This window comes from Anastrepha ludens, chromosome 6, assembly GCF_028408465.1.
Source record: "Anastrepha ludens isolate Willacy chromosome 6, idAnaLude1.1, whole genome shotgun sequence".
In the NCBI taxonomy this organism is placed as follows: domain Eukaryota; kingdom Metazoa; phylum Arthropoda; class Insecta; order Diptera; family Tephritidae; genus Anastrepha; species Anastrepha ludens.
In genome coordinates this window covers 38,256,141-38,279,598 of record NC_071502.1, presented here as the reverse complement: position 1 = coordinate 38,279,598, position 23,458 = coordinate 38,256,141, and the positions used below count along the sequence as shown (strand labels likewise).

Genomic DNA, 23,458 nt, shown 5'->3' with positions numbered 1-23,458 from the left:
ATTTTGATCAGTTTTATCCATTTTTTAATGTTCGTTTTGTTTTATAACAAAAACTTATAAGTCCAATTTTAAACCTAAAAACAAAAATTGAAAAATAAATTGCATAAATTTTCATCAAAATTTCAAATTCTTAATCGTAATTAAAAAAAATGGATACGCAGTTTTATAACTCCTCAAGTTTCAGTACAGTACAAATTTAAAGTTGCTAGAAAATCCCGCTTATTTTTTATAATTTTATTTTTCCTTGACGGTATTGCGTATTTTCTCCGTATAACAAATTTATAAAATTTTAGTTTTATATGAAAAAAATACGTAACACCCTAAAAAAATTATAAAAAATCAACAGCGCTCTTTTTTTAAATTCTGATTAAAAATTTTCAAATATTGAAGAAAATTTGTCGATTTTTTGTAAATCTTGTGCAAAATTTAAAACATGGGCTAAAATGTTTCTCTTATTTTGTAAAAACAAATAGTTCATATTAAAACAAAAAATAGGTAGTCTTTATTTTTTTCACCGGCTGTGACCTCTCTTATTTTAGAAAATAACGGATTAACAGCTATGGGTATATTGTGATCAGTATAAGGGTGCAAATGTATAAATCACTAGAAATCATGTCTTATTATCAGTTTTCCTCCAAAAAGTCTTAACGCTTGAATCCATTAACCAGCCGGAGCACCTGACGTTCCCAAAGAATAGCCAGAAAAGCGTTTGCTATTTCTAAGGCTTCCACGTTGTACACCACAAACGCCTCTCATATTTATTTATTGAATGGGTTAATTGAAGGCATACCTATTTATTTGTCACATACTGCTTGAAGTCAAATAGTTTGCCAAAAGATTCATGTACCAAATATGATTAGCAACAAGCTTTAAATGATTTAATGCAACTATTCTCGGCTTTAAAGATTTTAAACGCGACGCCCTCTAATTCACTTAAATTCTTTAATAATCTAGGATTGGACTTAACTAAGCCAAAGTACAGGCATTTTCCTTTTATTTCAAGAGTTCGGTTAATTATTTTTTGAAATGTTTACCGCGTTTACATCAACTCGCTTATTTGTTTATCCGAAATTTCGGTAGGAACTCAGTAGGAGTCAATTTCTATATAACTTGCCGTTGAGCTTTGCAAAAAATGAATATTTCGTTTTTACGTTTAGAACTTATAATAACAATTTCTGTAATGATAACAATATGGTAAAACTAAGTCGAAAAGGAAATGAATATCATGCAGCGCATTCACAGCCAATTTATAAAATACCTATTCAACGGGAGAAGAAATACATGTTTCGACCGCCAGAAAACAAAACTTCTCGAGAATAAACGCGATTTTCGAGCGACTTCAAGTTGCGCTTCATTCCATGCGCACCAAAATTCCATGGGTTATATTCCTGACACTCGAAATTTTTCTAAAAATTAAATTTTCATTTTTTTCACTTTAAGGGGTTTCGGTGATCTAGAGCTCGCAAATTTAGGGTATTTTCAGGAATTTTTGTTTTTTTCCAATAAAAATAATGAAAAACGATATTTAAACTATTTACTAGAGCTCACAAATTTAGGGTATTTTCAGGAATTTTTGTTTTTTTCCAATAAAAATAATGAAAAACGATATTTAAACTATTTACAAATGCAATTTTTTTTTAATTTTAAAAACGGTGCTGAAATTGAACCTCCCGAAAAATTGGACCTGGACGATGTTGTCGATTTTGGCTCTTCTATTTATCTGAAACACAAAAACCAAAAAAAATATTAATCAGTAAGACTGTAGCTATGTCCCGTACTAGAATAAAACAAAAATTACATATGGCGCGGTTTTGAACTTAAAACTATAAAAATCAAGCTTTTTTTAATTTTTTAATAAAAAATACGAAATAATAACAAACACAAGCAAAACGTATTAAAATTTCAGACTATTCGGTTGAATAGTTTTTTTTTTGTGACAACACTAGGCCGAAAAGAATAGTTTTGAGATAATTGAATTTAAAGTTTTGAGAGTGGCCGCGTGACCAATCTGACTCTACCTGCTAAACCAGCTGTAGAATCGAAAATACTGGAAACATCCTTCCAAAAATTTGACAGTATATTCTTAAAAGCCTATACTTTCGAAATATCAAAAAAATCGAGTTTTTGAAAATTCTAGATGACGGGAAACTAAGTTAAATGGTTTTTGTTGGAGATTGAGCTATTGGGTACTCGAGAAAGTCTTTTCGTATTTCTAATCAAACTTCAACTCATTTTTTTTTTTAATTTATAATGAGCTTTATTAAACCAAATAAGTATGTACCATTTTGGTCGACCACCTTTTGCCATTTTCCTTCTAGAGACATTATTCCATCAGTGTAAAACTTTTGTGGTTTCTCGGCGAAAAACTGCGACAAGTAATTTTCACAGGCTTCTCTTGAAGCCAACTTTACTCCATTAAGGGAGTTCTGCATTGACCGAAGCAAATGGTAGTCCGATGGTGCAAGGTCAGGGCTATATGGTGGATGCATCAAAACTTCCCAGCCAAGCTCTCCCAGTTTTTGCCGAGTCATCAAAGATGTGTGTGGCTCTTGCACTTTTCGTCTCCTGTTACCATTCGCTTCAGAAATGGTTCGATTTCAGTAAAGAATCGCAGATGTTAATTCGGTCCATTAAATTTTTCACAGCCAATTCATGTGGTACCCAAACATCGAGCAGCCTTTTTTAAATGGTTCAAAACCGTTTGATGATGAATGTTTAGTGCCTTGACGATGTCATGACAGCTTATGTGACGGTACTGGTCAATCTTTTCCATAATTTCATCGACTTTTTCAACGATAGGTCGACCGGAACGAGGTGCATCTTTCACATCAAAATTTCCGGAACGAAAGCGAGCGAACCATTGTTGTGCTACACGAACTGATACAGCATCGTCTCCGTAAACTTCACAAATTTCATTGGTGGCTTGCGTGACATTATTCCCTTTTTTTATAAAAAAACAATCAAAATATAGCGAATTTCTTCATTATTTTCACTCATTTTTGAACAGCTATCACTTTTTTTCAACTTCTCCGAATTTAATTTTATTTTGGTTAAATGAAGCTTAAAATGTCAACTTTCTAACACCATATGATATGACACAATGTGATTGGTAGCACTGGAGATAGATGACTCCAACGACATCTGTTGACAAAATACGAAAAGACTTTTTCGACTACCCAATATTTATAAGATACAAATAAATTGTCAAAACTTGTCAACAAGTCCCTGTGCTATATGTATTTTATGCACTGTATATCATTTAAAAGCATATCTTAAGGCTTATGGGCATTTTGAAGGCATTTCTGGAGCAGATATTTGGAATTTAATGGCATATTTCAAGCGCTTAAAAAAGTTTTTATGAACATATGTATTTTGGGTTGCCCTGATAATGACTATTGTTAAAATTTTAAAATCAAAACTTTTCAAGACTAGTTTTCTACTTTTTAGGCCACATATTTGGTATCGTGGTAGAAGTATTTTCCTCGTTCTCGCTTGTGTTAGTCAGCTGAGTACCTGCATTAGCACTGCGATCTGCACGATCTATTGTGCCCCCTTAATGGATTCAGAGGCTAGCTTCCTCAATGAATTTTAGTATTTGTCCTATTTTATTCAGTTTTATTTCCTTCTCTCGGAAATTATTTTTATCCAGGTATTTGCGACACTTATTCATCAAAACTGGACACGATGCCAGCACGTGCTTGACGGTCAGCTGAGTAAGCTTTAGTGCAATTTAATGGCAGCTGGCAAATACCGACACTCTAAGCTAAAAATGTCACGTTTAATTTTATTGGTAAAAAGACTAACAGATATCAAAAATTTGCTAAAAAATCGAGTCTCAGGATCACATTACTTGAACGCCTGAATCTCGCTAATATGCGATTCTCTTATAAATTTATTTTTTTATATATGAATCCCTCTTTATATATGAATACTCTCAATATACATATGTAATTTTTCTAATATCTTTCCAGAAATGCTTTGTCCAAAGCTAAAGAACTAAATCTACGTACAATCGCCGTCAACAACTTAAGTGCCAATCAGAGTAGTTTCCCAGCCGACTTAGCTGCCCACATAGCGTTGCGTAAATATTTTGCATTTCATCAAATTCATATGTATATACGCACATTGGAATACTGATCTTTGCATTGCTTTGTTTTCAGGTACAATTCGTCGATTTTTAGATAAATATCTAACACAAATTGTGATATTGTGTGTGAGTGCACACGAACGTGGCATTTATGAAGTGCTAGCGCCGCTCTACTTTCCACGCGATCATCTCGAGGAGCGTAGTGCCCTGTGGCAATTGCCAAAAGATATTGGCGGGGAATTGGGTGAACCTCAGCATCCTGACCGACAAATACGTATCATTCGTAATCCGCAGCATAGCGTCCTAATGCGACACAGTAAGTTGGCATGCTCACAAGCGCACTTAGAAGTGTATAGAAATAAGTAGTTAGGTTGCGGGTAGTCATAGTTGGCGATAGCAATATGACGCTCTGTCATTGGCCACTATACGAGTGTCTATAGAGTCCGTATCTGCAGTGTTAACAATTATAAGTACGTAAATGCTATACTTATATGCATGAATGTTTGGGGCACTTATGCATATACATACATACATACATACAGAAAAGGAGCAATGGAACAACGTTTACGATAGACTTGATAAGATTAAAAGTATTGGAGGTGTAGTTTTAGGGTTGCCAACAAGCGGCACTAGGCCATTTTATTTTTGTTAATTTTTACATTAACTGCCTTAGTCATAAAACTATTTAGGCTTTTGGCTAAGCTACATTACTTACAATGCCAATATCACTCGAATGACTCATTGCGGCGCGAATGAATGCATATATAAGTACGTACATATCTGCATAGGTATTATCTGAACTGAGTTGGTTTATCATCTTGAGAGTTACCAGTTGTGAATCAGTTTGTTATTTGGAGTATATATGGCAATCTGTTTAACTGATAAAAAGCATTGATTTTCGCTTTTCGTTTGACATTTACTGACATCCATTCAACACGAGAGGATTACGAAAAATCTGTTGGGTTTTTATTTATTTTGCGGGAATAATCAAAGTAGCGGTTTAAAAAGTTCCGATCTATTTTCGATAATACTTATTCAATTTTCGGAAGCATACGCTGAAGTGAATTTCAAAATATTAACTACTAATGTAAGTGTTTGGCATAATAAGTAACTGCTTATGCCGCTGTAATCAGTGTTAATAATGAGTTGTGTTTCGACAATTGCATATTAGGGTGGAGTGCAAATTGTGTTTTTTATCGCTTTCGGCAGACCTGCAGAGAAGTGCCTTTTAAACCTAAAAATAAGGTTGCAAATATTAAGTGGAAAAAAAATTGAAAAAATGGACAGATATGAACAAGAAACAAATAGGCAAAACAAATTACATCAATGAACTGAAAAAATGAACGAAATCATATTTCAAGTTGATTGGCAATTCAGCTGACACTTAGTGTTGCGTTTGCAATAAGGCGAATCTATTAAAGGTGGCATTGGTAAATATGTTGCTGATATGTTTTTTTCTTTCGCCGTATCCAGGGCTATCAGCCCACAATGAAACAAGACGAATTTGTTCTTTGTTTTTTACTTTGCCAATACTTTGCTTTGACAATCAAAGGTATAAAACATTGTTGTTGGTCTAGTGCCACCACCTTTAATGGATGTGCCTTGATTTGCAGTGATAAAACCCCTTCTTGAGGCGGCAATAAGCATCGTCGTGCACTTGGGCCTCTTTGTACACCATAGTTAACTAGTCTTAGATGAGTTTCCTCAAAGCTACGTGCATTAGGCGTAAGTTTGTTTGGAAAGCGTCGTCGATATTTGCGTTGAGCAAATTTGGAATTTCAGTCAACAGTCAACATAACACAAAATACATAAGTACCTGCAATATGCTGGCCTGAATATGACCAATTAGCCATTTTACTCTAGAAGTCGAAACCCTTATCTACGAATCAAAACAGAAACACAAACAATTTTTCACATATCAAACTAGACTTAAAATCACAAAGAATTAACGTTTTTGAGATTATAATGAGACTAAAATTTGTTTGCAAACTTTTCAAATAATAAATTATTTATTTTCAATGCTAACTTGATTCCCTCTCAACCACAAACTTTGAGAAACTTTGCAAAGCAACCAAAGCTCAAAGCTATTAAAAAAGATAATACAAATATTAAAGTTTGATGATATTCTTAAGATTAGATAACTGACTGTCGAAAAATATCAAAATAGTTACAGCGCAAGACTTTAGTTTCTACAGTGAGCAGCGTAATAGGAAAATTTTCCTTAATAATTTTAAACAATTTTTTTTTTATTTAACTTTTTCGCTCGTTTTAGCTGTCTCATGAGACAAACAAACACAATTTCGAATGTGATCTAGTAGATAATTTTAATGACTTTCGAATAAATCTATTTTTCTAAGTATAAGACTTCTACATAAAAATAAAATCTTTTTATATAGTCACTCACATCTTATTTATAAAGTGTTCTATGTTTCACAATTACGAAAATTCAAAAATAGAGAACGCAGACATTTTAGTGTTTTTTTTTTTTTTTTGTTTTACCTTATTTCTCAACATAAAATACAAAACGTGTCCACTCATTTTATTGAAAAATGCACAAAAAGTATTTTATTGTATTGTAATGGATACCCATTTTGACTGCTAACTCACCTATGGGTCAGAAACCGGGTATCACCGCCATGAATCTGCAGGCATCCCTTCGTTTCATATTTGTCAATGTTGACGTTTGTTTGTGGTTATAGGTGGGCCATAACGTTCTGCTAACTTTGCATGTTGTCTGACCTGTCCATCTACAATCTGCGATTCGTAATATTTTGAGGAGATTGCATTCTTCTTGCAACCAGTGTGTGAATACTGATTCTGCAAGAATGTTATTCATGACAGATTCCTCTCTTGTCAGTGTGTCCACTTTCTCATTTCCTTCAATGTTCCGATGATCCGGGACCCAGATTAAGGTAGCGTTATGGTTTACGCTCAAGATGGTAAGGCTGTTTCTGTTTTGTTACACCAGTTTTGAGGTTGTTGTAGCCGAATACAGTACCCGATTTGCAGCTTGGCTATCCGAAAGAATAGTAATATTGCCCTTAAAAGAGAAGTCTGCAATCAGTAGCCAACAAGCTTCTCCTATTGCTAATACTTCGGCCGATTTTTCAATTCTAAAACTATGACGGCGGCCGCCGTAGCCGAATAGGTTCGTGCGTGACTACCACTCGAGAGAAAATGATAGAAAAAGTTTTTTCTAATGGCGGTCGCTCCTCGGTAGGCAATGGCAAATTTCTGAGTGTATTTCTGCCATGAAAAAGCTCCTCATAAAAAATATCTGCCGTACGGAGTCGGCTTAAAACTATAAAACCCTCCATTGGGGGAACAACTTCAATACGCACGCCACAAATGGGAGGAGGAGCTCGACCAAGCACCCAAAAAGGGTATATTTGTATAAGGCTATGAGAATACCTACCTGCTCCAATGCCACAATGCATGTTTGAATCATCTGTGTACTGCTTTTAGCTGTCATTCGTCATGAAATTAATCACAGAATATAATCCTTAAAGCTATAAACAAAATGATTTTAAATTATGGAAATATGCATTTAAACTTTTACGCACTGTAGCTGTACGATTGACGTACACTCCATTTGCAATCCGATATAATTTTTCTTCGGCAATTCAAAATCAAGTTACAAATATGAATATGATTATGAGTGCCTTTGATGTATGAAGTTTATTAATAACTAGCTGAATAAATTTCGCTTACGTGGAGGGTACTTCAAAACGTTATTATAATAAGATAATATTTTGTGGTTTTTATCAATACTTACAAAGGCAACTTTTCATAGCTGCGCCATCAGAAACAAAAAAAATGCAAATATTATCGCTCCACCTGTGTATATGTACGAGTAATCAGTAAAATTCGATATATTTTCATAATAATGACAAATTGCACAGCTACAAACGTGGCTGGGCTTTGAAAAAATTACTAGAAATGAAATTTTATTAGTCCATATTTTGTTACAGAGAATAAAACATGGATTTTCTAGTTTGAGTAAAAGTTTAAATATTTAGAACAAATAATATAAACATTAGGACAGTCGTGAGATACTCAATTCATATATTTTATAGCATAGTTTTCTATATGAAAATATTAATTTAATTTTAATGAAAGTCTTAACTAATTACACACTTGGTATAATTTTTGTAATTTGCTTTTTCTAATAAAATACTTATAACCACTATTGAATTAAGACCACTTGTTTTTTATAGTCACTTTTAGATTTTATAAATACAAAATAACAAAATATGAGATAACTCGAAAAGGAAAGACTAGTAAATAAATGAAATGAAAAATAAATTTAAAAAAAATATATATATATTATTAATGGGCAAAAGCGTTGACTTCCTACTAGGTTCCTACTTGATATACAATATTAATAGAGGTCAGCCTCTATCTGGTATCGATCGAGGCTGAAAGTTATATGCGTGGCTTAGTGCCAGCCTTGGTTATCCTAACCTAATGGGCAAATTAAAGCAGCACGTATAGCTAGTGACTCTATAGGCTAGCTATATATACTCTCTTTGTTCCTAATTATTGAGTATGGGAGTAAGTCTCCGTTCTTTCCTAGCCAAAGTTGCGAACTATTTAGACAATTAAATAATTCATGGTATTATGTGAAGTATGTCCCATTGGAAGCAACAACTTTACTCCATCTTTCAGGCAGCATACGGATTCCTCTGAAGAAAAAATTCGAGTTCTTCTGTCTTGAGATATTCATTGAGCCAGTTTGCGATGCTCTCATAAGAAGTGAACCGCTCTCCAATAAAGGCTGACTGCATTGATAGGAACAGATGGTAATCCTAAGGTGCAATGTCTGGGGAATATGGCGAGTGGGGTAAGATTTTCCAGTTCAGTCTCTCTAAATATTTCTGGACCGGTTTAGCAACGTGTGACCTAGCGTTGTCATGCAGCCAAATCAATTTGTCATGTCTACCTTCCAATTCCGGCCGCTTTTCTTTGAGAGCTCGTGATGGTTTAAGATGGTTTAAGGAGTTCATAATAGATGACACCCTTCTGATCTGTTTTTGAAGCATGACTATTTTTTTCACTGTCGATGGACCTGGTTCACCTGGCAGGTTCCAACTCGACGTTTAAGATTGTTATAATAGATCCATTTTTGGATGCGATGCAAAAAACCTTTTCTTTTCTGCCGTTCAAGAAGCATCTCACACGTCAGCAAACGTCGCTCGATATCTCTCCCCTTCAATTGATGTGGCACCCAGTTACCCGCTTTCTGAACCCTTCCCGTCGCGTGTAAATGTTTACCGACAGTTGATTTGTCAACATCCAATTCTGTAGACATATCTCCAAGGGTTCGACATGCGTCTTCAACTAATAATTGTTGTAGTTGAGTATCTTCTTTTTCGGTGCACCTTCGCGATCTTCGATCTTGATCACTCATGTAGAAATTGCCATGTTGGAAGCATCGAAACCACTCTTTATAAGTTGTATTTGATGGAGCGTGATTGCCGTAAATATTGATCAATATACGACACGTTTCAGTCGCATTTTTCTGTAAAAGGTGATAATGAAGCACGACTTCCCGTAAATTCTGTTTTTTCCGGACGAACGTAGATATTTTTGATGATAAAAAAGGATCTTTACGCTTCAAACGAATGTCAACTACTGCGATCGAGGCCTCACATATACACCTTCAAGTCACCAGTATATTACACCTTTTTCACGAGGGCGGGACTTATCCCATATCCAATACATACGAATAATACCCCACTGTTGTTAAGTTTAAGCAATTCGGCCTATAGCTGATAGTGATTTTATAATAAAAAATGCATCTATTGTGAATTGACTTCGCGAGAGGAGTACCCCTCAAAATTCCATGCGTCCCTTCCATTGACACTTCTCTATAAACGTTCTCTGTCTTTACGATCGATAAGTCAAATTGCGCCGATTTCATCCAAAACTATTTCATAATTGTTCCATATAAATTTTAAGCGCAAATACAACTCAGCTATTGTTTGTGACAATCCAAGTGTGAAATTTCTGATACCATTAGCATTTCGGATAATTGTTTAACGAAGAATTATATATATGTATGTGCATATGTCGAACCTGCCATCCTCAATATGTAGCGATTCCCCGGTGGCTACATTATTTTGCACTTCACTTCGTTACAGATACACACCCTTCGTTCAATCTTCGTTCAAACTCTAATGATCCAAAGTGTACTTCACAAGTGTTTTTCTAATAACTAGTTTGCTTGCTACAAAATGGACTAACCGTAGTAGTCTATACTTCTTAGAAAATATTAGGTGCGCAACTAGGTTCTCGCTGTTTTTTTGATGAAAATTCAACTTTATTCTGAAAAAATGGTTACAAGTGAATCATTGAAAGTGTTGTCCATCGCTGGCTACTACTTTTTCCCATCTTTCTGGTAGATCTGGTATACTGTCGCGGTAAAACTGTTCATCATTTGAGGCTATTCACGGATCAAGCCATTTTTTGATGTCTTCATATGAATGGAACTGCTGGTCAGCTAGACGACGTGCCATCGATCCGAACAGGTGATAATCGGACGGCGCAATATCTGGAGAATAAGGCGGGTGGGGTAGGATTTCCCATTTCAGTGTCCCCAGGCAGGTTTTCACGGGTTTGGCAACGTGAGGCCGAGCGTTGTCATGCTGTAGAATCACTTTTTCATGACTCTCCGCGTATTGCGGCCGCTTCTCGCGCAGTACTCGGCTCAATCGCATCAATTGAAGTCGATACTGATCCCCAGTGATGGTTTTGCTTGGTTTTAACAGTTCATAATAAATAACACCAACTTGGTCCCACGAAATACATAGCATAAACTTCGCAGCGTGAATATTCGGCCGAGGCGACGACGTAGAAGCATGACCGGGCAGTCTCCATGACTTTCTTTTCTTTGGATTGCTGTTATGAATCCATTTTTCATCACCCGTCACGATGCGATGAAGAAACCCCTTCCTTTTTGACGCTGGAGCAATTGTTCACAGGCGAAAAAACGACGTTCAACATCCCTTGGTTTTAATTAATAAGGCACCCAAGTTTCCTGTTTCTGAATCATTCCCAAAGCATGCAATCGCTTGGAAATGGATTGGCGGGTAACTCCTAATATTGAAGCAAGCTCTTCTTGCGTTTGACAGATCCTCATAGAGCAATGCCTCCAATTCAGCGTCTTCGAAGGTTTTTGGCCTTCCTTCACGCGGACGGTCGACAACATTAAAATCACCGTCTGTGAAGCGACGGAATGAATCTCGGCATGCTGTTTCACTTAAAGCAGCATCTCCATACACTTTTTGTAGCTCTCGATGCGCCTCAGCCGCTGTTTTTTTTTTTCGAATAAAAGAAGAAAATCAACACTTTCCGCAAATGACGATTATTCGGCACAAAATCAGACATTTTCACAAAACTAAAAATATATGATACCAAAACAAAATCAGTAATGTGTCGAAGCAGTTGGTTTACCATATGTCTAAGCTTGGTTTATGACGTTTAGGTTATGTTAGAATCGACTAGCACACACTGCTGGCGGCATCTATTGACAAACAGCGATAACTTAGTTGCGCACCTAACACCTCAAAGTACCTCGTACAAACATATAAGATGAATGCTGAGTCAGTTCGCATACACATTGGAATTGATAATTTAACTATTGCTCAACTATTAGTGGCCAAAGTTACTCTTTTAAACTTCTTTGAGTATTAGATGTCGCAAAAAATTTATACCGCAAGCAAAAGTTTCGCAATCGCTCATACTTCAAGGTCAACTAACACAATCTGAAGCGGGAAATTTCACAATCCGGCAATCGTTGTTTGGTATAACACAACATAAACGCTCTTCCCGTACGCCTTGTGGCACAGATCAAAATGTTCAATTGCACGCCACAAAAAGCAACTTATCATATAGTTATCGAAATACTCGGTAAAGAAAAATACACAACAGATAATCATCCTCTTTTTTTTTTTGTTGGGGAGCATTGTCATCTTTTCAATCAACTGTGGAATTTCATTCAAATGACCGATAGCACTGAGGAAATTCGAGTGTGAAGAGTTGGCCTCAATTGCTGTGATATCTGCACCAAAACAGTTTATATTCGGCGTTAACTGAGCGCGTTGTTCACAGCCTAACAAATTTTTATATAAAGTAGAACGTTTTACATTCTACTGTAAATTTCGACTTGAGTTGCATGTAAAAAAACATATCCTTTCTTTTAAGTTTGTGTAAAGTGAGACCGAAATTACTGTGATTTTTTTTCTTTTATTCGTGTATTTTTCGTGACGTTTATTTGCATTGGCAGAAATGGTTATAGGGTATTCGGCTTATTATCGGCTATCAGAAGGTAACTAAATGGTGATTTTATATAGATATACACTTTGCTTCCGAAATTTTGTATTTTCAAGCCTGGAGCTATGAGGCAAAAAATTTCAGGAGTGCCAAATCTTTTGCTATGGATCCATGGCAAATATAAGCGGGCAAAGAGCAATAAGAGGCAATAAGAGCATTAAAATTTTCTACAAAATCCTTAAACAGAAAATTTTACTAACGGTCACTCAAGATGAAAAACTCCTACGAATGAAAGAAGAAGCGTAAATCGTTACGATGTGACGCTTTTAAGGTGAAATAATTATTATTTCTTGGAGCACCAAAATGGAGTTCGAATCTATCGTTGAGACTACTGAATAGGATGTGTTTTTCTGGATTACTGATGACACCTCTGTTATCTAGCCAGCGGTACCGCTGTTATCTTTGTCTAAACTTCTGCGCCATACGAAAGAGCTAGTAGAATGAAAGTCTCATAAAGTGTAATTTTATTTTTTGCAGAGAGGATTCCAGTTACAGACTCAATTATCTACTTAGTCCAAATTAGCTCTTGCGATTCTCCACAGTCCTCTACGACTTCAAAATTATAACTCTCAAGGGAGACTTGATTACGTTTGATCACAAGTGATGGCAAGTAATACTTCGTCAACCTGGACCAATTTAAATGGCTTCAATCCGTGTTCAAATCAATCTTTATACGATTGCTCCCTTTGAATAGGTCCAAACTATTTAGATATTTGCATCCAAATCAAAAAAACATAGTCAGTTCACTCTATATTTGCTTTATTTTGTTTATTTATTTTCAAATTGATTTAGATCCTTCCACACTGGGACCCCACCCTTTAATTACATTCAAATGCGTTCATACCTTCGCCATTTGTCCAAGCTTCACCTCACTTACGGAGATTCAAATATCCTCAGAAGCTTTGAGTTCGTCACACTTGGGACTGAAGAATGTACAACCTCGCTTTTTCCGAGCGTGATATTCTCCGCTCACATTCCGTCAAGAGAAGAGTGGGTGGGGTGCAGCTTTTATAGACGGGGCCTGATGAACCTGCTCACATATGGTTCGAAGTTGAATGGAAGAGTTGGTGTCTGCTTGGAGCTTCCGATCAGACTCAAGTTCAGACTACCGGACCACTGCATTGTGCTCCACGCAGAAGTAGTCGCAATCAGAGAAGCAGCTGATTGGTTGCTAACTTGTGTAAAAACTTTCACAAAAGCAAATATCTACTCCGTTAACCAAGCGATGATGGTGCGCTTGAAACTCATCCCAGAATGTCTAACTTCACTTTCGCTCGCTTCAAAATCCTTTGACATTGGACTCTTATGGGTACCTGGTCACAGGGGTATTGCTGGGGCAGCTGAGGGAGGTGACCTGTGTGATAGTTTCTCCGTGAAATGAGATGATTGGGATTATATTGACTCTGACCTCTGGTATTCTCTTCTCTCTTGGAAATGGTGTCCTCGCATAAACTCAGAAAGCACTGGAGAAGTACACAAACTTGTAAGGTTGTTAGGGTGGATCGGAGGCGCTCGAGGGAGCTTCTAAAGCTAACAAAGCCGTAGCTAGCTGGAGACACATTGTTCTGCTGATGATGTGATTGATATATGTGATTGGGGTGACTAGGCATTTCTTCGAGTCGTTTCTGAACCAGCTGTATGGAGCATGAGATGGAGTCACACCAACACTTTCTCCTGAGCTCTCCTGCTTTCGCGCGACAAATATTTAGACATTTTGCCTGTCCCTTCTTTGTTACACTTGCTGATTTAGCAGGCCTAGATTAAAGCCACCTGAAGAACTTCATCAGCAGCTGAAGCGGTTAATACAGCCGCAATTCAGTCATCGTTCGTTCGCCATCCACATTGTCCGGTATTTATTTTTATCTTATTTATTTAGTGATTCGATTCTAACACAACAAGAGTAAACCTTAAAATTATTAGTGCTAGTCACAACTAATGAACTCTCGAACTCCAGTGAGAGTTCGTAATTCTTCTTTATCCAGGTTCAGGAGCCTATTTGATACTCTTCTGGTAACTAGAATCATCACTTTAAAGTTTTTCCTTTTATAAAGAAGGTATGCATGATATAATGTGGAGGGAATCATTCGACAAGGATATTGGATGTCGAATCCTCTGCAGGAGTATGGGAAATTATATTTACAAAGCGCATCCCTGACTTTTGCGCTCCTTTGCCTTTAAGGCAAAGAAACCACATCATAATGATCTGAGTCGCTAGTAACATCAAACTCAAATAAAATAGAATGCATATTTCCAAACTGTCAGAAGCAGCCGGGTCATTGAAATCAGGTGCAGTAGGAAGGGCATTGTCCAAATTTTAATTCAATAGTCTGCGCGTAAACGTTTCCAAACATTGAATTTGGTCACTTGACTTCATGTGCAAATTTATCTTCATTTTTTAAATAAATAAAAAAATTAAAAAAAACACAAGTAATTTCTTATTTTTGACTGTCCTACTCAAATTTGCACCTTTACCCTATATGTCCATCAAGTAGGCCGAGAAGTCCAAGCAAGAGTCCGTCTTATCAGCAAAATAAGCCTGTCTAGTATATTGGGTGTGCGACCGTTGAAGGGGATAAATAGCTTTTATCTTATATTAAATTATATTATATACATATGTATGTGTGTGTGTGTATGTGTATACATATGTAATGCCTTGAATTTATGAGCAAAGAAGATCTTTTATCTACTGGCAGAAATGAGTAGGACAAATAAGAGGCGGATCGTTACATGGTTTCACGACGCGGCGAAGCAGCGGCGACATGTGGAACTTGTTGATGCTGCAGCCTCAATCAAAATAAACCAGGCAGCAGCAAATATACGAACGATTTCGCTCAGCGTCTTTTCATTCAGTCGGGTATTAAATGTCACTCCATTCATTATACAGCGAGGACAGTTTACGCAAAAACAAAAAGCCGACGGATATATGTGGAGCAGAAAGCAAAACGCGCAAATAGCGGCTAAATAAAACAATCAAGTCAAAAGTGTAAAATTTCGTAAAGATTTGGCGCTTCACAATTTTTGGGTTTGAATAAACAATTCGCTAATAAGTTTCGTAACTTGCAGGAAACGCAATTGAAATGATCAACGATTCTTTTGAATTCTCCTGTAAATGCTAAGTTTTCATCAAAGAATTTATTCGTTCGTTGCATTGTTGTTTGTGTAGTAATATTTTGTTATTTTTTTGCATTTTGTTTCAGCCGACGACGATTCTGATAATAGTCCACACGATATGGAAGGTAACGGTTCGGATTTAGAGAGCGGATTCACCGATATGAATGGTGTGAGCCTTAATAACTATGGTGGCGTCACATCGGCCGCCTATTCACAGATGCAGGTGAGTTGGAATTCTTTAGTTAATATAAGTAGATAAGTATTTTACTGAAATTGGAGCACACTGTGTCTAATTACTTTATGGATAGTGAGGATCCAGTGTAAAAGCTCAAGTGGATTTAGAGCAAAAAAATTTGGATAGAAACCTTTCCAAGCAATTCAGAATGGGGTTAAGTAGGGGCAGTTCAATAAACTCTTTTTTCATTATAATTATACCACTTATTAAAACAAAAATGCTTTAAAAATATTTTTTTCCTAAAACAAACAGAATATTTTCCGCCATTACTGCTAACAAAGTATTGGTACAAGTACAGGTCAAATAAAAATTACAACAAAAAACAACAATCCTGCTGATGTAGCCTACTCTTTGACGTTTGGAGCGGTTTTTTATATCAGTTTAATGTTTTTCCCTCAAAATTGCGATCAACGCCAAAACAAGTTTCTTCGTTCGCAGCACAGTTTATTCACTTTTAACCCTTGTTTGCATGCATGCACAGCCGGAATAACTGTCATCTTATTGCAACCGAACAGAGCTCAATTTTTAATGGAGAGCTTTGTGTTGTGCGTTTGCGAGTTTTAATAATACATTTATTTTTTTTTTTATTGCATAATTCAATTCTTACAACTTTTAAATTTCTTGCGGTTTTTTAAATTGTATTAAAGCATCTACAGCGGTGGTCTTATAATTAGAAATGACTTTACAGCATATATTTTTTCAAATACTGTCTTGTTGTGATATGAAATTACTATATTTTATTGCGCTGGGGAATCGCTTCAAATGCCATCTTCTGAAGCAACCCAACTTCTATGCGATAACCGACTTTGATAGTTTTTCATTCTGGCTATACCGCACAATTAGCTCCGCATTTATGGAATACTAAAAAACAGAATTTCAGAGTACTGTTTCAAAGTTATTACGAGATAATCTATGGCTTTTTAAATTAGCATAAGTAGGCGTGGATATTTTTTATTATTATTATTAGGCTACTAAAGGAAATCTATTGTGCGAAGTCTGCTAAGCCAACAATTTTTTTTATATGATATCTCAGACTCTAATGGCCAGTAAAGTAACCAGTTAAAAGTCTTAAGTATACTCTGCTGAGTTCAAGTAGCTTATCAGAAATTCCTGTAGAAGATACAAAAATGTAAACAAAATTTTAAAGGTATTACTCTAGAAAGTTACAAGAAATATTTAATGTTAAAAAGAACCAACGATAGTTCACTTTAAAAAACTCTATACCAAAATTTTCAGCATTGAACAAATTTCAGAATTATTGAATTCTTTTTATTTTTCCAGGCTACTTCTTATTATACTCAAGCCTACAAATAAACCAACTTTTTGAAAATTTTACGGCAATCTCCAAAATACTTACATAACTTGACGTGACTGTTAGTCACACATTAGTTGTTTTGATGGCATTGTACTAGCTTTGCCAGACGCCTTACACCATAAAGTACAATATTATTAGAAAACAAGTTAATATGTGACATGTTAACTCAGTCAGGGAACTTTCCACAAGTCGCACAAGACGCGCTACAACCAAAAAAAAAAAAAAGAAATCACTTTCCTTCAATTTTTTATTCGTGACAATTTATTGTTTCCCTATTTACATTTTTGCATTGAACTTTTTCAGATCGATCTGGATCGACAACATCTATTAGGCAACCGAAATCAAGTATTTGAGAGTGTTATTGCTGATGGTCTGGAAGGCTTAGAGCATCAAGAACGGTGAGTAATTTTCTTATTTGGACAAAGCGCCTATGTTGATAAATTAATATTATAAACTAGAACAACGTCATTAAATAATATAGTCGACCAGCTTGTTAAGCCTATGATGTTTTTGTGCCTAAAAAACATTTAAATATGTTTTGAAGTAAATTAGTTTTAGGGAAATAATATCACTTATACGACCTGTAAATTAGTACTTTTGAATAACACCTTTCAACTTGCTTACCGTTGTAAAATAATATCACAAGTAACTCTAACAAACACTGTTCAACAGCAATATATTTAATTTTGCTTAACATTAAACCTTCTATAGAAAATTTGTTACTCATACGACCTGGTAGACTACAGGAAAATTTTCGTTAGATTAAAAGCCTATATATTCTCATTTCATGGGCTCATAATATTGTGGTTATTATTGTTGAATTCCCTTTCCCAACAACACTTTTAAGAAATATTGCCAGTTGCTTATGTAGATTTATACGAATCATGTTATGGAACGTACTAAATATAGCGACTGATCTCTAACGTTGGTATTGGATCCGCACCACATGGCGTAGAGATCAGAGTGCAACAAACAACTAAACCTCATGAAACAGAAGTAGATCCGTAAAGCACCTCGTAATTCGTTACTGGCCTTACTTTTAGAACTTACTTTCTGCTTCGGCTATTTAACACCTAAGGCAATATATCGATAAGGCAACGTTATATTCACGGTGAAGAGAATACAGACTGTCGCTATTACTCTCGCAGTGAATTTGACCGCATCATTTGACCGTGGGCTACTCTCACGGATGTCGCAATCTTATAATCCACATTTCTTGGGTTACATTTATTATGAAGTAAAAATTAAGATGGTTAGTAAGGTTTGGTCGGTTAAACATATTTCTTTCCTTACTTAGTTTACCACCGCATTCGCTTTAGCTTCTTATATGCGAGCCATAAGCGAGAGGCAACTGAGGTAATGTTGTTATCAAGAACGCTTTCTAAGCTGCCACCTTGACTTAATGTTTATTTGTGTTCTTGGCACGCTTGAGTCTACTTAAGGTTTACTACTTAGTAGATTTCTGTTGTTTAGCCAATTTTCCAGGCAATTTCAAGTCATTAGCAGCGCTATAACCACACAATTCGTCAGCTTAAAAACGAAGCAAAAGTGGCTTATAAATACTGTTGACTTTTTAGAACTTTTTTTAATGGCGATCTTTCGCATTTCCTCTACACATTTTTATATGGAAAAAACACCCATCACCATCAGCATAAAAATGTTCATCAAGAAATTATTAGAACTCAATAAGAAACGATTAAATTGTCGAACCTTTCAAATAAGTCCCTATGCTTTAGTTATCTAAGCCACTGGATATAAACACGTAGAAAATTTCTTCGAAAGAGTATCACTGAAAAACACTGATTATGTATGATGATTATGTACCAATAATTTAATATGCGTGTTCCCACCTGCTTGCATTTCGAAAAAAGTAATTTAATAGGACTATGAATAAGTTCGTGCGGTTTTTTTCGAAATTTGAAACTTTATTGACGTAAAATGGTTACAAATTTAATATTCAAAATATTGTCCATCGCTTACTACTACTTTTTCCCATCTTTCTGGCAATTCACGGATTCCCTTTGTGAAAAATTCGGTCGGTTTTGCCGCAATCCACGAATCGATCCATTTTTTGACTTCATCGTAATTACGGAAGTGCTGGTCAGCCAGGCCATGTTGCATCGATCGGAAGAGATAGTAATCGGATGGCGCAAGGTCTGGACTATACGGCGGGTGGGGTAGGACATCCCATTTGAGCGTTTCTAAGTATGTTTTGACCACTTGTGCAACATGTGGCCGAGCATTGTCATGTTGCAAAATAACTTTGTCGTGTCTATCGGCGTATTGCGGCCGTTTTTCTCGCAGTGCTCGGCTCAAACGCATCAATTGTCGTCGGTAGACATCCCCCGTAATCGTTTCATTCGGTTTCAGTAGCTCATAATACACAACACCCAGCTGGTCCCACCAGATACACAGCATAACCTTCAGGCCATGAATATTCTGCGCCGACGTCGATGTTGAAGCATGGCCAGGGTATCCATACGTTGCCCGACGTTTTGGATTGTCGTAATGGACCCACTTTTCATCGCCAGTCACAATTCGATGCAAAAAACCCTTTCTTTTGTGCCGTTGAAGCAGTTGTTCGCATGCCATAAAACGGCGTTCAACGTCTCTTGGCTTCAATTCATACGGCACCCAATGGCCTACCTTTCGGATCATTCCCATGGCTTTTAAACGTTTGGAAATGGTTGATTGATCAACTCCCAAAGTTTTTGCAACCTCTTCTTGCGTTTGAGCCGGATCTTGATCGAGCAATTCCTCCAATTCGGTATCCATGAACTTTGGCGGCGCACCCTCGCGTTCTTCGTCTTCCAAGCCAAAATCACCACTTTTAAAGCGTGCAAACCACTTCTGGCACGTTCGCTCAGATAGAGCATGCTCACCATAAACTTCCACCAAGATACGATGACTTTCGACTGCTTTTTTCTTCATATTAAAATAATGAAGAAGAATTCCCCGCAAAAACACATTATTTGGCACGAAATTCGACATTTTCAAGTGTGGTAAAAATATTGTTGTTTACGCTTCAAATAAAAAACGTATACTGACGTTTGTGCCTTACGACAGTAGCTCTCCAATGAATGTTTGGAAATGTGGATCGATGGAATAATAATCAAGTTACGCCATCTGTTGTAAAACCGCACGAACTTATAAATAGACCTATTATTATTTAAATATGGATATGAAGGCAAATATTTTGAGGAAAAATCTATTTCCAGCAATTTTTTGAAAACGTTGCCACCTAAATTTTAGTGCAAAAATTGATTAAGAATATATTTTAGTTTTAAAAAATATGTGCACACATATCAATGTGAAAGTACAGAGAATTTCAATCGAATAATATATTTAAATGGCGTTCTTATCCAATTAATAACGAAATTGCATTATTTGTGTATAGTAATACCACCCAACTCTTAATACAAAAATGATAAATAATAATAGAGATGGATCACGCAAATTGTGATTGAGAGTGGGGATGGTAGAGAAGGATTTAGAAGAGAAATAGGATTGTAGAAAGCGGAACAAGAGAGCAATAACCTTTAGAATAAACAATAATTGTCCCCTCGAAGCAAAAACATCCATATTATCTTATTTTAAAATCGAACTATAAATGCCGAATATATGGCAAAAAACGTAGAAATTCGACCCCTACATTCGACAAAAAAATTTCTATAAATACTAATAGTCGAAATATTAATCAAAGCGTAATGATTTTTGGAGGGCTTACTTTATTGATACTACTATATATTAAACTGTTAGGGTGATAGGACCTGAGATCTGGTGGCTAAGTACTAGAACGGAGTGCCTAAGACCAATGAACTTTGAAACAAAACAATTGTCTTAGCGGGATAAAAATATCAGTATCTCATACCCTCAGATCAGGCTATATAAGCCGAAAATATGTTAAAAGACAGCCCTACTTTTTTTTTCGAAATTGCCAAAAGTACTATAGACTCATTGGTTTACAGTGAAGAGCTTTTTATTCGTGTAAGGTGGTGCGATCTAATATACATAAATACTCTATGATCAAAAAGTAAAGTGAAGGTGATGTTGACTGTTTTCTTCGATTGCCACGGCGTATTGCACCATGAGTACCTTCCATCGGGCCAGACAGTCAATTAAGAATATTATTTATCCCTTTTGAAGCGTTTGAGAGATGCTGTACGTCGCAAACGGCCGGAAATTTGGGCAAACAATTCTTGGATTTTGCATGATGATGGCGCGCCATCGCACCGAGCCCAAATTGTGTTGGATTATTTGACCAAACACCAAGTAAATATCATCGTGCAAGCACCGTATGCACCTGATATGGCCCCGTGCGACTTATTTTTGTTTCCCAAGTTGAAGTTACCACTTCGTGGAAAGAGATTTCAGTCGATACAGGAGATCAAAGAGAATGCGACGAATGAGCTGAAGGCCATCTCTTCGTCGGCCTACCAGGGGTGCATAGAGGACTGGGTTAAGCGTTGGCACGTGTGTGTTCCTTCAGACGGGTCATATTTTGAAGGAGATAAAATAAATTTGCTGAATTTTAACTCTGTTTTGTTTTGGCGGCCGCCGTAGCCGAATGGGTTGGTGCGTGATTACCATTCGGAATTCACAAAGAGGTCGTTGGTTCGAATCTCGGTGAAAGCAAAATTAATAAAAATCTTTTTCTAATAGCGGTCGCCCCTCGGCAGGCAATGGCAAACCTCCGAGTGTCTTTCTGCCATGAAAAAGCTCCTCATAAAAATATCTGCCGTTCGGCTTGAAACTGTAAGTCACTCCATTTGTGGAACAACATCAAGACGCACACCACAAATAGGAGAAGGAGCTCGGCCAAACACCTAACAGAAGTGTACGCGCCAATTATTTATTTTTTTTTTTTTTTGTTTTATTTAAACATTCCTGATACCTTCTGATCATAAGGTACATCTACTTAAAGCTGCGTTAGATGAAAACCACAATCAGTTTTAAAAATTTAAAACTCCTATGTTTGACAGTTAAAAGGTAAATGGTTTGATCTACTTTCTCGGTACCAACCAGTTGCGGATTTATGCATTTGTGCTACCGATTATAAAATTACAAATATTGTGTAATATGTATATACAAGGTGACGCAAAATTAATCATCAAGCGATTTTGTTTCCGAATAACATTTTTACTAGATAAAAAAAATGATTTTGCGTAATGGAAATATTTCTTTTGACACCACTGTTCTTGAATAACTTCGGGTTGCTGTTCAGCCCAAAAATGCCAATTCTGCTTAGTGACGTAGCCATTAAGCTATAAATGAGTCTCATCGCTCATCGCAATTCGGGCCCTGAGCGCGAGATGAACAATTTTCATAGAACGTCGAATTTCGTAATACAGTTGTACGATTTGTAAACATTATTGAGGCAATGAATACTGAAAAAAAAATGTATTTAGTTTGACATTAGCCCCCTTTTATCTGTCAAAAAACAACCCTTTTGAAGAAAGTACTTTCAAAGTGATCACCCTTTATTTCATATGATGCAAAGCATCACAAGCAAAGCCGCGGGCTCCAGCTATTACTTATATAAATACATAGTTAATTCAGTTGTTTTTCAAACACAGAATCATTTGAAGGTTTTAGCTGGCATTTCCGCAAAAAATATTCTGACATATCATATTAAATGAAAATGTAATATAATCTCATGCGGAGTGTACGTCAACTCTATTGTCATATCCAAACACAATTTCTTACACGTCAGCCACCAACCTAAGTAATCTTAGACAAAACAAAAAAAAAAAAATAATTAAATACGCCATGTCGTAAAGTCGCCTACCATTACAATGAAATGTTAACTTTGTTTCGCCTCGTCTATTTATCAAAGAAATATTTTAGTGAGCATTGAGCCATAGTAGTTACCTCATCACTTATTTAGTGTGATTGTTGTTATGAAATGTAATGTGCCAATTCCGTTAAACAGTGGTGCCCTTCTAGCCGCCATTGATGTTATTTCCAGTAGACTATTATAAAATATTAATACTCGCATGTCCCAGCTGAAAAGTGCAATAGTAAACGAAGGCTATTTATAGAGTCCTTGTTCTATTTTTAAATAAATGTTATTTTCCTTTTTGCTTTATTCCTACATGTGTACATAGATTATTATGCTGACGAGTAAAAGTGCATTCAATTTATTTAAGTCACAGCCATCGTCTGTCAGCTATCTTCTCTGCCTGCCTTGTCATCACTGCTGCCTTGAGAAAGTCAATGACGTCAACTGGCTTAAAGACAGCAGTGAGTGAGTAGTGCGAGAAGTGCGAGTGGGTGATGGAAGGGTAAATGGGTATATCACTCGAAACTGTGTGTACTCAGTGAAAAGCCCCCGCACACGCTTCAATGTTTCAGTTATGGTAACAATTACGTCATT

The 23,458-nt window shown here is 36.2% G+C and overlaps 1 protein-coding gene across 7 annotated transcripts in view; it reads left to right on the top strand.

Moving 5' to 3' along the window:
- Nucleotides 1-23,458, top strand: part of LOC128866232 (protein GDAP2 homolog) — a 145,880-nt gene that overhangs the window by 70,501 nt on the left and 51,921 nt on the right. For 5 of the 7 annotated variants that reach the window (XM_054106796.1, XM_054106797.1, XM_054106801.1 and 2 more), the window contains 4 exons: nucleotides 3,972-4,081; nucleotides 4,161-4,403; nucleotides 15,619-15,755; nucleotides 17,386-17,480. In XM_054106796.1, the coding sequence (XP_053962771.1) occupies nucleotides 3,972-4,081; nucleotides 4,161-4,403; nucleotides 15,619-15,755; nucleotides 17,386-17,480 (585 nt within the window). Of the gene's footprint in view, nucleotides 1-3,971; nucleotides 4,082-4,160; nucleotides 4,404-5,029; nucleotides 5,175-15,483; nucleotides 15,527-15,618; nucleotides 15,756-17,385; nucleotides 17,481-23,458 lie in introns of those variants that run through there. The other 2 variants (XM_054106803.1, XM_054106802.1) reach the window with 2 other exon arrangements.